Source organism: Callorhinus ursinus, unplaced genomic scaffold (assembly GCF_003265705.2).
Source record: "Callorhinus ursinus isolate GAN/ISIS: 27379988/994484 unplaced genomic scaffold, GSC_fseal_2.0 scaffold44, whole genome shotgun sequence".
In the NCBI taxonomy this organism is placed as follows: Eukaryota; Metazoa; Chordata; class Mammalia; order Carnivora; family Otariidae; genus Callorhinus; species Callorhinus ursinus.
Genome location: NW_027397106.1, coordinates 1,710,641 through 1,723,113, shown reverse-complemented (window position 1 = coordinate 1,723,113; position 12,473 = coordinate 1,710,641). Strand labels below are relative to the sequence as shown.

The following is a 12,473-nucleotide window of genomic DNA, read 5'->3' as shown; positions in this document are numbered from 1 at the left end:
CACAAATTTTCCTGAGCTAAATCCCCACTGACTATTCTCCTGTTGCTAAGGGAGTTATAGGCTAGCTGTTTGTTACCCTTTGCAGTTATGTTTTGGAAACTTACTTAAAGTCCCCACTCCAACTGCTGGGAGATGTGAATGGAAAGGCCTTAGGGGTACAAAGGGGATGTAAGTGTGTCTGGTCTTAGAGTCCACTGCTACACATACATAACCCTCCTTGCCCCACCAGATCTGCAGACTTGGTTTCTGTAAAAGCAGCTACATAATTCCTGGAAGGCTCTAATCCACAGTGGTTAAAAATATCCATCTTGAGGGCAGAGCTGAGCCAACTAAACCGAGCCTGCCCACAAACCCAGGAAATAGGCAGTGGGGTAAAATGAACCCAGGGGGAGGCAAAATGTTACCTATCTGCAAGTTAACAACAGGGATGGTAATTTTAAGAAAAACAGATCAATCACCTTCACTGAGAAATCTAAAAAACTGTCTAGATTTGTCTTTCCCTCTCCACCAATGATACTGTGGCCCCTATACCTTGTGATCTGATAGAATGCAAGCAGCTTTGGTCATGGGTTTCTACCTTTTTTTTAAGATTTTATTTATTTATTTGACAGCGAGAGAGGGAACACAAGCAGGGGGAGTGGGAGACGAAGGAGGCTTCCCGCCGAGCAGGGAGCCTGATGCGAGGCTCAATCCCAGGACGCTGGGATCATGACCTGAGCCGAAGGCAGATGCTTAACGACTGAGCCACCCAGGCACCCCTTCTATTTGGTTTTATCACTTCCTACCTAGATAACCTCAAGGACTAAAGCATCACTTTGGAATCTGAGCCTTAGTTTTTCTCATTTGTTAAAACAAGAAAAGATATCTACTTCATACAAATTAAATGGCTATAGTAAAAGATTATGCCATAAAATTTCCATTTAAAGGTCTTTCCTTCTTTAGCCTTTCTGAGCTACATTACATCCAATGAAGTTAAGAGGCAGAGGGCCAGATAAGTCAACTTTTAGAGTTTCCTTTCAGCGTAAGATTCAGATGAAATGTTACTCCTTTTGCAGATTGAAAAGTTGTACTTGTATAAGCTTTCTATCACTACATAATAAATTATTACAAACTTAGTGATTTAAAACAACATCCATTTATCACCTTACTGTTCTGTAGATCATAAATCCAGGAAGGCTTGATTGTATTCTCTGCTTAGGGTCTCACAAAGCCAAAGTCAAGGAAGGTGTTGACTGGGCTGGAATCTTTTTTTTTTTCATATGCAGGCTCCATGTTCAGCATGGAGCCCAACGTGGGGCTTGAACTCATGACCCTGAGATTGTGACCCGAGCTGAGATCAAGAGTCGGTTGCTTAACCAACTGAACCGTGGGCTGGAATCTTATCTAGAGGTTCTGAGGAAGAATCCACTTCCAAGCTCATTCAGGCCACTGGCAGAATTCAGTTCCTTGCAGTTGTAGGACTGAGATCCCCATTTCCTTGCTGGTTGCTGGTTAGGGGGTCAATTTTGGTTTTCAGGGGCCACTTTCTGTCCTTGCATATGGTCCCCTACATCTTCAAAGCCAGCAATGGCACACTGATCCTTCTTTCAAATCTCTCATTTCTCTTTCTGTCACCAGCCTGAGAAAGCTCTTTCCTTTTAAGGGTTCATGTGATTAGATCAGGCCCACACATATAATCTCCCTATCTTGGTCAACTATGCCATGTAATATAACAAAACCACACCCATCATATCCCATCAAATCCACAGTTTCTGGGGATTAGAGTAGGACATATTTAGGGGAGTCATTTAAAAAATTCTGCCTACCACCACACTTATTTAAAAAGATGAAAGGAAAGGATCTCTTATGGGGTGAGGGGAGGCAGTGGGAATAAATGATCTCTAACTAACCATTTACACTAATAAGAGAAGCCAAGCATCTGAGATGAGAGAGGCCTGACCTCATCCTGGTATTCTATCCATCATGTCTTCTGCTATTTCTTCGGTTGCTAGTTTGATCACAATGTACTTACTAATACTCATAGTGCCTTGAGATAAATGCTTCAAAAATAAAAACATTTTAAGGAATGCCTGGGGACTAAAAAACCTTGTATTTTAATTGTCCTCATCAAACAGTGAGAACACCAAGCTGCCCAAAAGTGTGTCCTAAGAATACATTTTGGAATGCATGATAATTTTAGATACAACTCAATATGAAGACAAAATTTCACTGCTCACAACTCAGAGGGTGAGGACAGTACTCTCCACTCACCAGAGTGATGCTATCCTCTTCCTTTTTCCAGTTCAGAATTCAACTTGAACATTGCTTCATCTCATTTTGCTTCATCTCATTTCTCTTGAAAGGATGTTAGACACAGAGTGGCAGCTAAGTGCCCAGACACCAACTTAAGCTAAACCACCAGTGTTGTTCCTGAACATATTTCTCATCTGGATGACCTGAGAAAGCCTCAAAACTAATAGATCCATTCTGAAAGGGAGGCTGGAACAGGGTTACTCATTACTGCTGTTTAGCATTTAGATTATTTCCAAAGGACATCGCTTTCCTCTAATTAGAATGGCACTCCTCCCCTGGTTCTGAAGAAACACAACTGACTTTTGAAAAAACAGGAGTAAGAGGGAAGCAAGCCTTGCTGCCTTCGGCATCCCTGGGTTCTCTCTCAGATGTTTTATGGCTAGAATTTATCAATTTTGGATGGCCATAAAAAAGGGAAAAGCTATCTACAAAATGCCTATAATATGCTCTGAGCTCCATGGAGAATGAGAAAGCAAATTATAATCAATATATATTGAACCTTGATGGCACCATCCTTTCCAAATACTCAAGGTGCCTCTCTGTGTATGCACATAATTCCTGGGATGAACATTATTATCCCTATTTAATAGATGGGGACAAATTGAAGTCCTAGAAAATTACTGGTTTGTGATCTGCCCAACATTATAGTGGCCAGTGATAGAAGAGAGATTAGAACATCTCCTGATACACCTGAAACTAATGTAACATTGTGGTCAACTATACTAAAAAAATAAGTAACATGAAAAAAAAAATCTGATTTCAAACATGGGCTCTTTCTAAAACTACAAGGATAAGTAGAAAGCTTTTATTACGTTATCAAAGTTGGAAAGATCTTCAGAAAATTTGCTTTTGGGGCACCTGGGTGGCTCAGATGGTTAAGCGTCTGCCTTCGGCTCAGGTCATGATCCCAGGGTCCTGGGATCGAATCCCACATCAGGCTCCCTGCTCTTTGGGAGCCTGCTTCTCCCTCTGCTTCTCTCTCTCTCTCTCTCTCCCTCCCTCTCTCCCTCTGTCTCTCATGAATGGATAAATAAAATCTTTAAAAAAAAAAAAAAAGAAAATTTGCTTTTGGACCCCCTACAAAAACACAGCAAGCACTTCTCTTCCCCAAGTTGTTAGCAACTTGGGTTGCCAATAATTATCTCTTGGGACTTGAAACAAAGAGGTTGCCTTAATTCCTCCCGAAGAAATTTGCTTCCAAACTCCTTGCAGCACCATCTCATCATTCACCTCAGAGAGAACAAAAACACGTGGGCCTCTAAGCTGTGCTCTCCCCAAGCACCTAAGTTGATAAGGGGTTAGCTAGGATCAATCCCAAAGAAAGGGCCTAGGAGAGAAACAAAACAAACACCTGATGACTTAGAAAGGGGATGGGCAGCAGAGGCCCTACCAGAGATACAAATTTAAGAGACCATAATAGAGGAACAGAGTCTATTCCTTATCTCAAAATATGCAGATACCTTCCACCCACTCTGGGCTGGAGGAGCTGTTCTTGCGAAAGCCCCACGGCCCAGAATACACTTAGTTGGGGGTAGTATAGCAATCTGGAAGCAAGCTGTGGATAGGGTCCCTCTCAACCCCTGATCACAAGAGCAAAATGACAAGGGCAAATGATTTTGGGTAACTTGCTTCCTGAGAATCAGTTTACTCTGGGGTTAAGTCTCTGCACTGGGCTTTAATTTTATAGTCAATTAAATCAAAAGAAAAACTGTTGTGGTCATTCACATTATCAGGTAAGGACTTTAACCCAGTTACTTCAAGCATGCGTAGGATAAGGTCTATCTAGCCTTCAGAAAATATAATTCTTCACTTTTCTATTAACTCCACTGTCCAAAGTCCTTCAAGAATTTTTTTTCAAAGATTTGACAGAGAGAGACAGCGAGAGAGGGAACACAAGCAGGGGGAGTGGGAGAGGGAGAAGCAGGCTTCCCGCTGAGCGGGGAGCCCGATGCAGAGCTCCATCCCAGGACCCCGGGATCATGACCTGACCTGAAGGCAGATACTTAACGACTGAGCCACCCAGGCGCCCCTCTTCAAGAATTTTTTAAGGGAAAAGGTTGGTTTGCTTATTCTACCCTTTCCTCTTGCTTGGGATAAGTCACCGGCAATACTGGGCTTGGGGAGAGTCCCACAAGACCAACAGTATGGTATTCTTACACCCTGGCTACAAGACATGATCCTTGTTCTAGCTCCAGGTCTGCTAGTGAATGTTCCTGAGGGAATCCGTTGCCTTTTTAAACCATCCTTTGACTTTTCATCCTCTTGGTTTCCTCATTTGTGAAGTAAGGTGGGTGGTTTAGATGATTAAATAAAAAATCTGACAAAGATATTGCTGAGATGCACCATCTAGATACTTCTAGGGACACAAAAATGAACATGACATAGTCCCTTCAAGAAACTGAGTCTAACTTGGAAGATAAAAGACACACACATGCATACAAATCCACAATTTACCATAGACCATAACCATTATAAAGGATACAACATGCTCCTTTATTTTGGTTAATGCACATTTGACTGATGGTAGATGGAAACCAGATGAAAGCTTCATAATGAAGAGGTAGCATTTAAACTCAGTCTTTAAAGATAACAGGGAGTTTGAAAAAGAGGAAAGGGAGCAAAGATTCAGGAAAAGAAAGCAAAGATAGCCAAAGGGCAAGGTCTGAAGATAAGGACAGGAAAGAGGGAAAGTATTTGAAAAATGACAATACCACTTTGGGTAGAGTGTATGGGAACAATAAAAGATAAAATCTGAGAAGGCTGAGGTCAGACCGTGTTTGAATTGGTAAATGACAAACTAGTCTTACACTTAAGGGTTAATCTAGTGGTGGTGGATTGAAGTAAATGCTAGAGGGAAGAGACTGGAGGCAGAAGGCCTGTTAAAAGGTTATTGCAATAGACCAAGTGGGTGGCAATGAGGGCCTGAGCTAGGATAGCAGCAGTGGAAATAGCCATTCGTCAAAATTTTAAGCCAGCCCTGTTCGTTTCTACTGACCCAATTCTCCAAGATAACAGGCTAGCCCAGGTGAAAATTAATAAAAAGCACCGCTAATTTGAATCAAGCTTTCCTGACACAGAGAATGAAGAACAAGTGAGCCCAGATTCATGCTGAATCTAGAACTGTCACCACCCACCAGGCCTTATACTCTCACCAAGGGACTCAGCCAACCGTGGAGAACAAATATACACAGGAGACACAAAAAAGATCTTAATAATACAGTATTTATTTGTCTTCCCTCTGTCAAACCCTGAGCCAACCACTTTCCCCAGGCTGCCTGGGGAGGTATAGGAAAAGGAACATACAGGGCAGACAAGACACGGGAGAAAGACCTATGGGAGGTGGAGACGGCTCCTTCACATGGCGAAGAGGATGAGAAAGGCCACCATCAGGCAAAAGAGCCCCATGGCCTCCGAGAGGGCAAAGCCCAAAATGGCGTAGGAGAAGAGCTGCTGCTTCAGAGAGGGATTCCTGGGAGAAGGGGAGGAGAAAAGACTGAATTTCTAGTCCACACAAAGAAAAAGACAAACATCAAAGATGGGCTCAGGGAAAACTCATCTCCTAAAGCTCATCTTATGCAATGCGTCTCTCAGGGTGACACCATCATGCCCCAATTCTTGCCTGATACATCAAGGGCTCTACAGAGACTGAATGATGGGAGTGGACAATCCAAAATTCTGTAACATGGCCCAGGTACAAACATTACCTCCTCCAGTGGATCACCCATATCGTAACTAAGACCTCTGGGCCTGAACATTTAACTATCCAGGGCCCATCAGAATGGAAGAGGTATCCAGAGTGGAAGAGTCTATCAGAGCAGTGTTTTTAAGTAGCAGAACCCCAAAATACAAAATGTATGAAAACCAAACTACAATGGTAAAAAAGTAGAGGATTTTAAAGGCTTGACTGGTCTCCCTTTCATTTTTTAAGATGGTTTCTGGGCATACTTCAAAACCCTAGGGCTTTATGGAACACAACTAGAAAAACCCCATTCTAAAAACAAAAACAAAAACAAAGAAAAACCCCATTCTAGAGGACAAGGGAGCCAGAGGAACAGACTACCTTCTTTCATTTCAAAGTAGTCAAAGATTTGGAGCTTTAAGCAGCTACAAATGGTTTGTGGGGTTTATAAACAAAATGGAATAAAAGACTCCCAATAATTTCTATTTCCCTTACTGTGTCCCTTTGGAAGACCTGAAGGATAAGGTAAAGTACCACCAGCTTCTAACAGAATTGTGGACACAGAAGCAGTAAGGCTTATTTCATATAAATTCTAAAAAATAAACCTATTTCCTCAAAGGCATTAAGAGAACTTGCAGGTCTCTAGAGGATCAATTTAGTTCTAACAGTGAGTTGCCCAGAGTTGGTAGAGACCAAATAGTCCCAAGTGTCAGGAAGCTGTGGGGCTGGCTGCAAAGGCAGTTCTCCCAGGAGCGATGGGGGGAATTCCCAGGGAGGGGGAAATGCAGCAATAAAGTCACAATGCTAACCTGAGGCACTAGACCAGTGGTGGCAAACTTTCTCTGTAAAGGGCCAGAAAGTAAATACTGTAGATGTTGTGGGTCACATACGGTCTCTGTTGCCCCCTTTTCATGACACTTTAAAGATGTAAGACCCATTCTTAGCTCAGCTATAGAAAGACCAGGCGGTGGCCCAGATATTGCCCGCCCACCTTGGTTTGCTGACTCCTACTCTAAACCAAAGCTTTTCAATGGAATTTTCCAATATGGTAGCCACCAGTCACATGCGGCTACCTAGCCGCATTATAAATACATAAAATTTAAACTTTATGTACTGTTACTTAAATATTTATTTATTTAAAAGTAATCTCTACGCCCAACATGGGGCTCAAACTCATGACCCTGAGATAAGAGTACCAAGCCCTACCGACTGAGCCAACCAGGAGCCTCTAGTTAATAAAAATTCAAATTCAAATAACCACATGTGGCTACTGTATAGGATAGTATAGCTCAAGATCCCCAGGTATTTCTGCCCAGACCTTTGGAAACATATGTGAGAGCCAATGGAGGGCCCATCTTACCTGGCATAACCAATGATGAGGCTCCCAAACACAGTCCCAATTCCAGCCCCAGAGCCAGCCACCCCTACCGTGGCAGCCCCAGCCCCAATGAACTTGGCTGCTGTGTCGATGTCCCTTGAAATGGCGCTGGTTTGGAAGCTGCGGTTAGGAATACGTGAGGTTAGGGGACGTGGGGCTGCCAAGCTGCTGAGGCTCTGTGAAGAAGATGCAGGTAGAAGGTAAAGATTTTAAGAAATCCCCCTTTTTTTTTGCTTCAGCAGCTTTTGTACCATTTAAACCATTTATGCTATCATATTCCATGGCTTCTCCTCCAAACAAAAACTTTTTACTCCCTGGAAAATCTCCTAAAACGCTGCCAAGCAGAACTTTTTGATGCAAGAGGTGAACATCAAATACCTTCAAGATTCAGGTATGGTCTAGAAGTGTAAGACTGAAGCCCTAGCCTGTTCTTGGTGCCCTGAAATCATCATCTGCCTGGGACCAAATGCAACCAGCTGACATCAGTAAACTAGGTCAAGTAATGGTAGTTATCAGCAGCACACATGGGCATGTGCCGCCAGTGGCAAAAGTTGGAACACTAATCCTATGTGGTATCAACTGTCCTCCACTTTCACCTAAAGCCAATAGCCTTGATCCTTCACTAACTTTAGTCTGTGATGATTGTCCTCAGCACTCCCCCTACTGGCGCTGCCACGTAGCCCTCTTCACCCTTCACCCCCAAAAACCACAGGCCCAATCCCACCTTATAAGGTACCTCATCTGTCAGTGTCTCTGGTGGTTTTAGCACCACTGCAGACAGTGATCGGCTCAACAGCTGAGAGGTGCTCCTGACCTAGGGGGAATGACACAAAGGCAAGAGGGTCAAGGAAGGTTGTGGAGGAGTTTCAGAACCATCCCAAGTTGTCACGAGGATGCCCCATTCATTCTCTTGAGCTTAAATCAGAATCTTGGATCACTTTCTTACTTTCAGCAAATTTTAGATTCAAGAACCACACCAGTTCTCTTGCTTCTCAGGCTTCTCCTCTGTCTTATGGGAAGAAACCTACTTCCTCTCAGGCTACAAGGTATTACCCTTGTGCTCAAAATTTACCCCCTCTTGTAGCCATTTCTGACTAACCCCAAGCAGAAGCAGACAACATGGTGGTTACCAGCCAGGGTTTAGTCAGATAGATCTAGATTCTAATCTTATCTCTATTTCAGCCATGTGATCTTAGGACAAGTCACTTAAATCTTTCTAAACTTGCTTTCTCATCTATTAAACTGGAATGTGGTACCTCAGGGTTGATGTGAGAAGTAAATGAGATTATGTACACAAATCGGTACACCCAGTGTTCAATCAATGGTACCCATGAATAGCATCACCCCTTTTCACTTACAGATGTATGAACCAGTTGCCTCCACCATCTAATAACCCATAATTTCTGGAGCGCCTAGGTGGCACAGTCAGTTAAGCGTCCAACTTTTGGTTTCAGCTCAGGTCATGATCTCAGGGTTGTGAGACTGAGCCCTGCATCAGGCTCCGCACTCGGCGCAGAATGGAGATTCTCTCTCCCTCTTCCTCTGTCCCTCCCACTTGTTTTCGCTCTTCCCCTAAATCTTAAAAAAAAAAAATCTGTAATTTCTTCCATGCTGTTGCTTCTGAATCAAATATTTTTCCAATGTGTATTTACATGTGTTTTAACTTGCTACGCAAATTTAAGCTCCCAGAGGGGAACTCTGGGCTATGGTTCTCTAACACTCAGGGCAAGATCCTATACACAGTGCACACTCAGTCCAAGTTAGGCTATTTCCAGCTGGGTTCCAATTTACAGGAACACAGAATGTTAGGATAGAAATAACCCGATCTTAGTCTAGATTCTCATTTTCACTCTTCTTCTAATATGGTTGGATGAAAAGATTTAACCGGCTTCCAAGGGATCTGAGACAAGGGGTGTCCGTTAAGTGTTCACTCTCTGCTGTCAGGCTAACGCAGCTAAGGACCTTCCCCCAGACCAAGGTGTGGCAAGGAAGAGACAAGATGCTCCACCTTAAAAACTCTCCCAGAAAAGGCAGGCACTCACCAAGAAGGGGGTGGAGACGAACTTTGCACAGGCGTACATTTTCAGGGGATGAGGGGCTGTGGCTGGAGAGCTGAAATTACAGAAGTAGCATTGTAAACATTGTCCTTGTTTATCAAAGGACATCCTTATTAGCAGAAAAGGTGCTCTGGAAAATTTAAATGGCCCAGAGAGCTGACTGAATGACCTCAAGTCATCATCAGAGATGGAATTAAAACCTGAAGTCAAGATTTCCCCCACACAGCTTCTAAGATTTCCTTATAATCAAGTGACTCCCCCTGGTCTAAACAAGTAGCCACCTGGTCTCAATTTTAAGACCTGTTAATTCATTTCCATAGCCTCATGAGTTGATGTCTTCAGAGGAAGTTCCCGTGTCTTCTGCCTAAGCTTTCCTCAGTATCTATTCAAAAGGAACTGTTCTCAAGATATCATTGTCCGGGATCGAAACAGCTGCCCTTTAAAGACTCTTGGGAGTTGTTTGTTGAAGGCCAAGACCCTGGAAGGATCTCCAACCACCTTTTTACTGAATTACCTGGAAGTTTTTGGGTTCCTCAAAACACTTCAATTTCCTACATTAACATAGTGAGGCAGATCAGTGAGGAATCCTCCCATTACTCTACTTAGCCATGACTGTTAAAATATTCATTTTCACCATCACACTAAGAGGCATTCAATTTTGTATGCCCAAGATCTAAAACAATGCTGACATCCTGTAGGTGCACTATGTTTGTAGAACTGAAGTTATTTAAGAGAAGAGTGGTTGAGTTAAAGATCTACAAAAAGGATTTCTGAGAGGCCCACCTGAACTAGTTACTTGAGGGTCGGGATGGTCTGTGTATTAAAAATGCATATTCAAAAAATTTTGCATATTCGGATCCCACTTTAGACCTTCCTGATCAAGATCTCTGGGTATAAGGCCCAAGTATCCTATATTTCAAACAAGCTTCTCAAGTGATCCTTAGGTACACTGAGAGTGTGGTCTTAAAACTAGTCTTGTAATGATGGTAGTGGTAGAGTCAGGACTTCAAATCTTCTCACACTTAAGTTAATGCTTCCTAATATGCTACAGGTTGAAATATGCAGGGGTTACTTAAACCTGTTAAATAACACTCCCTTAAATGAGTTGTACTCAAGATTTTCCCAGGTTACCCTTCTGAATACAGAATCAGTCACTTTGAGATTAATCAATGCCTTCAACTCTTATCCTGTCTCCACAACTGCCCATATATACCTCTAACCCAATTTTGCTGCAGATTGTAAAGGTTTTCTTTGGTCAAAATCCAAAATTTCCCTAAAGCTTAAAAAAAAGGAGGGCTGGGGCCGGGGGGGGGGGGGTTTGCCTGGGTGGCTCAGTCAGCTGAGTGCTCCACTCTTGGTTTGGGTTCAGGTCACTATCTCAGGGTTGTGGGACTGAGCCCCAAGAGGGGCTCCAAGCTCAGGGCGGAGTCTGCTTGAGATTCTCTTCCTCTTCCTCTCCTTCCCCACCCCATGCTCTCTGGCTCGCTCTCTCAAATAAATAAATAAAATCTTAAAAAAATAAAAAAAGAGGAGAACTAGGCACCTGGCTGGCTGTCAATAGGGCATGCGACTCCCGGGTTGTGAGTTCAACCCCCATCTTGGGTGTAGAGCTTACTTAAAACTTAATAAATAAATAAGTAAATAAATACTGTTTGTTTCCCCCCAAGGCAATTAAACCTCAATATCATCATACAACACATAGTTAGGAGGAGTAAATTAAGTAACATGTAAAGAGTTTAATGTGGTGCTGACATCTAACAAGCCCACAACAAAGGCTGGCAATTAAGGGTGCCTGCATGAAGTGCAGATGCCTCCACTGGTCACCTAACCATGGCAAGTCTGCAGTTGTTAGCCTACAACACCCCAGGTAACAGTAGCATCCAGAATCAGTGGGCCTAAATCATGGGTTTATTCCTCCGTGATCAGTCACGGAGTTAGAGGGTTACTGACTTAACCATTCCTTTCCTTAAACCTCCTTTTCCTCTCGAGAGCAGAGTCTGGGGACTCTTAGTATACCCTTGACAAGAAAGCTGGCAGGTGAAGACCACCCCATGCTGCCCCACACGACTCTTTTGGGTCTGCTGCCTCTAATAGAAAACCTCGCTATTGCTAGCCCACCACTTCTGTTTTTTCCAACTTCACTTGAGTGGAGGAAGAGAACGGCACTGCAGGACAACCAATGGTTCCAAAGAAACTGGTCTGTTTTCTGCTGTCGCTCTCCCAGGCCACGGCCCGAATGGAGAGGGTGTTCTGGCTGCTTTGTCCTACCATGTTCACGTTTACTTTTAAAAGACTATCGGCTATCTCCATTGCTTGGGGCAGCTGAGATCCTGGGGCCAAGTCTGGAGGTTGCAGGATAAAGAGAGAACGAGTCAGGATGAGAAGGGAAAGCAGGTAGGGAGAGTCCGGGGTTTGTAACAACTCTGAATACACAGGAGGGTGGAACAGGTGAAAATGAGCGTTCTGGTATTTGACTTTCGCCAGCTGCAAGGCGCTCTTCCCTCCCCCCTCCCACGAGACATCCAAGATGGCGGCAGGCCCGCGCGGTTGGAGGTCACTGGCACGCGGAAGGGGCAGCCCTAAGGCGCGGGAATACCGGGGACAAGGGAGGGCGTGAGGCTCAGGGTGGGAGCATGCAAGGTAAGGGCCTCAAAGGACTCGTGCGCGTTGGGGGTGTTGCGCGCGCCTGCGCGGCGCATCGCGGGCGCGAGGGCCCAAGGCCTTACCTGCTCCCAGTGCAGAGAAGACACAGAGGGGCAGGGGGAGGCGGGAAGAGCGACAGGAAGACTCAGCGCATGCGCGGCCTGGACCAACGAGTCGCCTTCTAAAGATAGAGTGATTGCAATATTGAGGGTCGGCCCAGGCGTCACAGCGCCGCCTGCCAGCTTTGTGGCGGCATTCGGCCAGTCGCTCCACCTGGTGTTTGAGAGGAGAAACTGCAGGCAGAGCCGAGCCGCTGCAGAAATGAGGACAACTCTGCAGTGTAAACCGATCCGTAACGTGGCCTGCGGTTTGGTCGGCTCAGCGTTTGGGATCTTGGACTCATGTACCCTTTCCCAGCATGTGC

General features: G+C 44.3%; 1 protein-coding gene across 3 annotated transcripts; it reads right to left on the bottom strand.

The window, feature by feature from the left end:
• Positions 1 to 5,493: 5,493 nt before the first annotated feature.
• On the bottom strand, positions 5,494 to 12,181 carry ATP5MC2 (ATP synthase membrane subunit c locus 2). 3 transcript variants are annotated; one of them, XM_025883180.2, is made up of 5 exons: positions 12,133 to 12,181; positions 9,392 to 9,461; positions 8,086 to 8,163; positions 7,332 to 7,525; positions 5,494 to 5,761 (listed from the first exon to the last, which is right to left on the bottom strand). In XM_025883180.2, exons 2-5 carry the CDS (start codon positions 9,428 to 9,430, stop codon positions 5,647 to 5,649), a joined length of 426 nt encoding a protein of 141 aa, XP_025738965.1. In that variant the 5' UTR covers positions 9,431 to 9,461; positions 12,133 to 12,181; the 3' UTR covers positions 5,494 to 5,646. The 3 variants fall into 3 exon arrangements, with proteins under 3 accessions (XP_025738965.1, XP_025738964.1, XP_073738006.1); XM_025883179.2 differs by having other exon boundaries at positions 8,074 to 8,163; positions 12,133 to 12,178; XM_073881905.1 differs by lacking the exon at positions 12,133 to 12,181 and having other exon boundaries at positions 8,074 to 8,163.
• Positions 12,182 to 12,473: the final 292 nt, after the last annotated feature.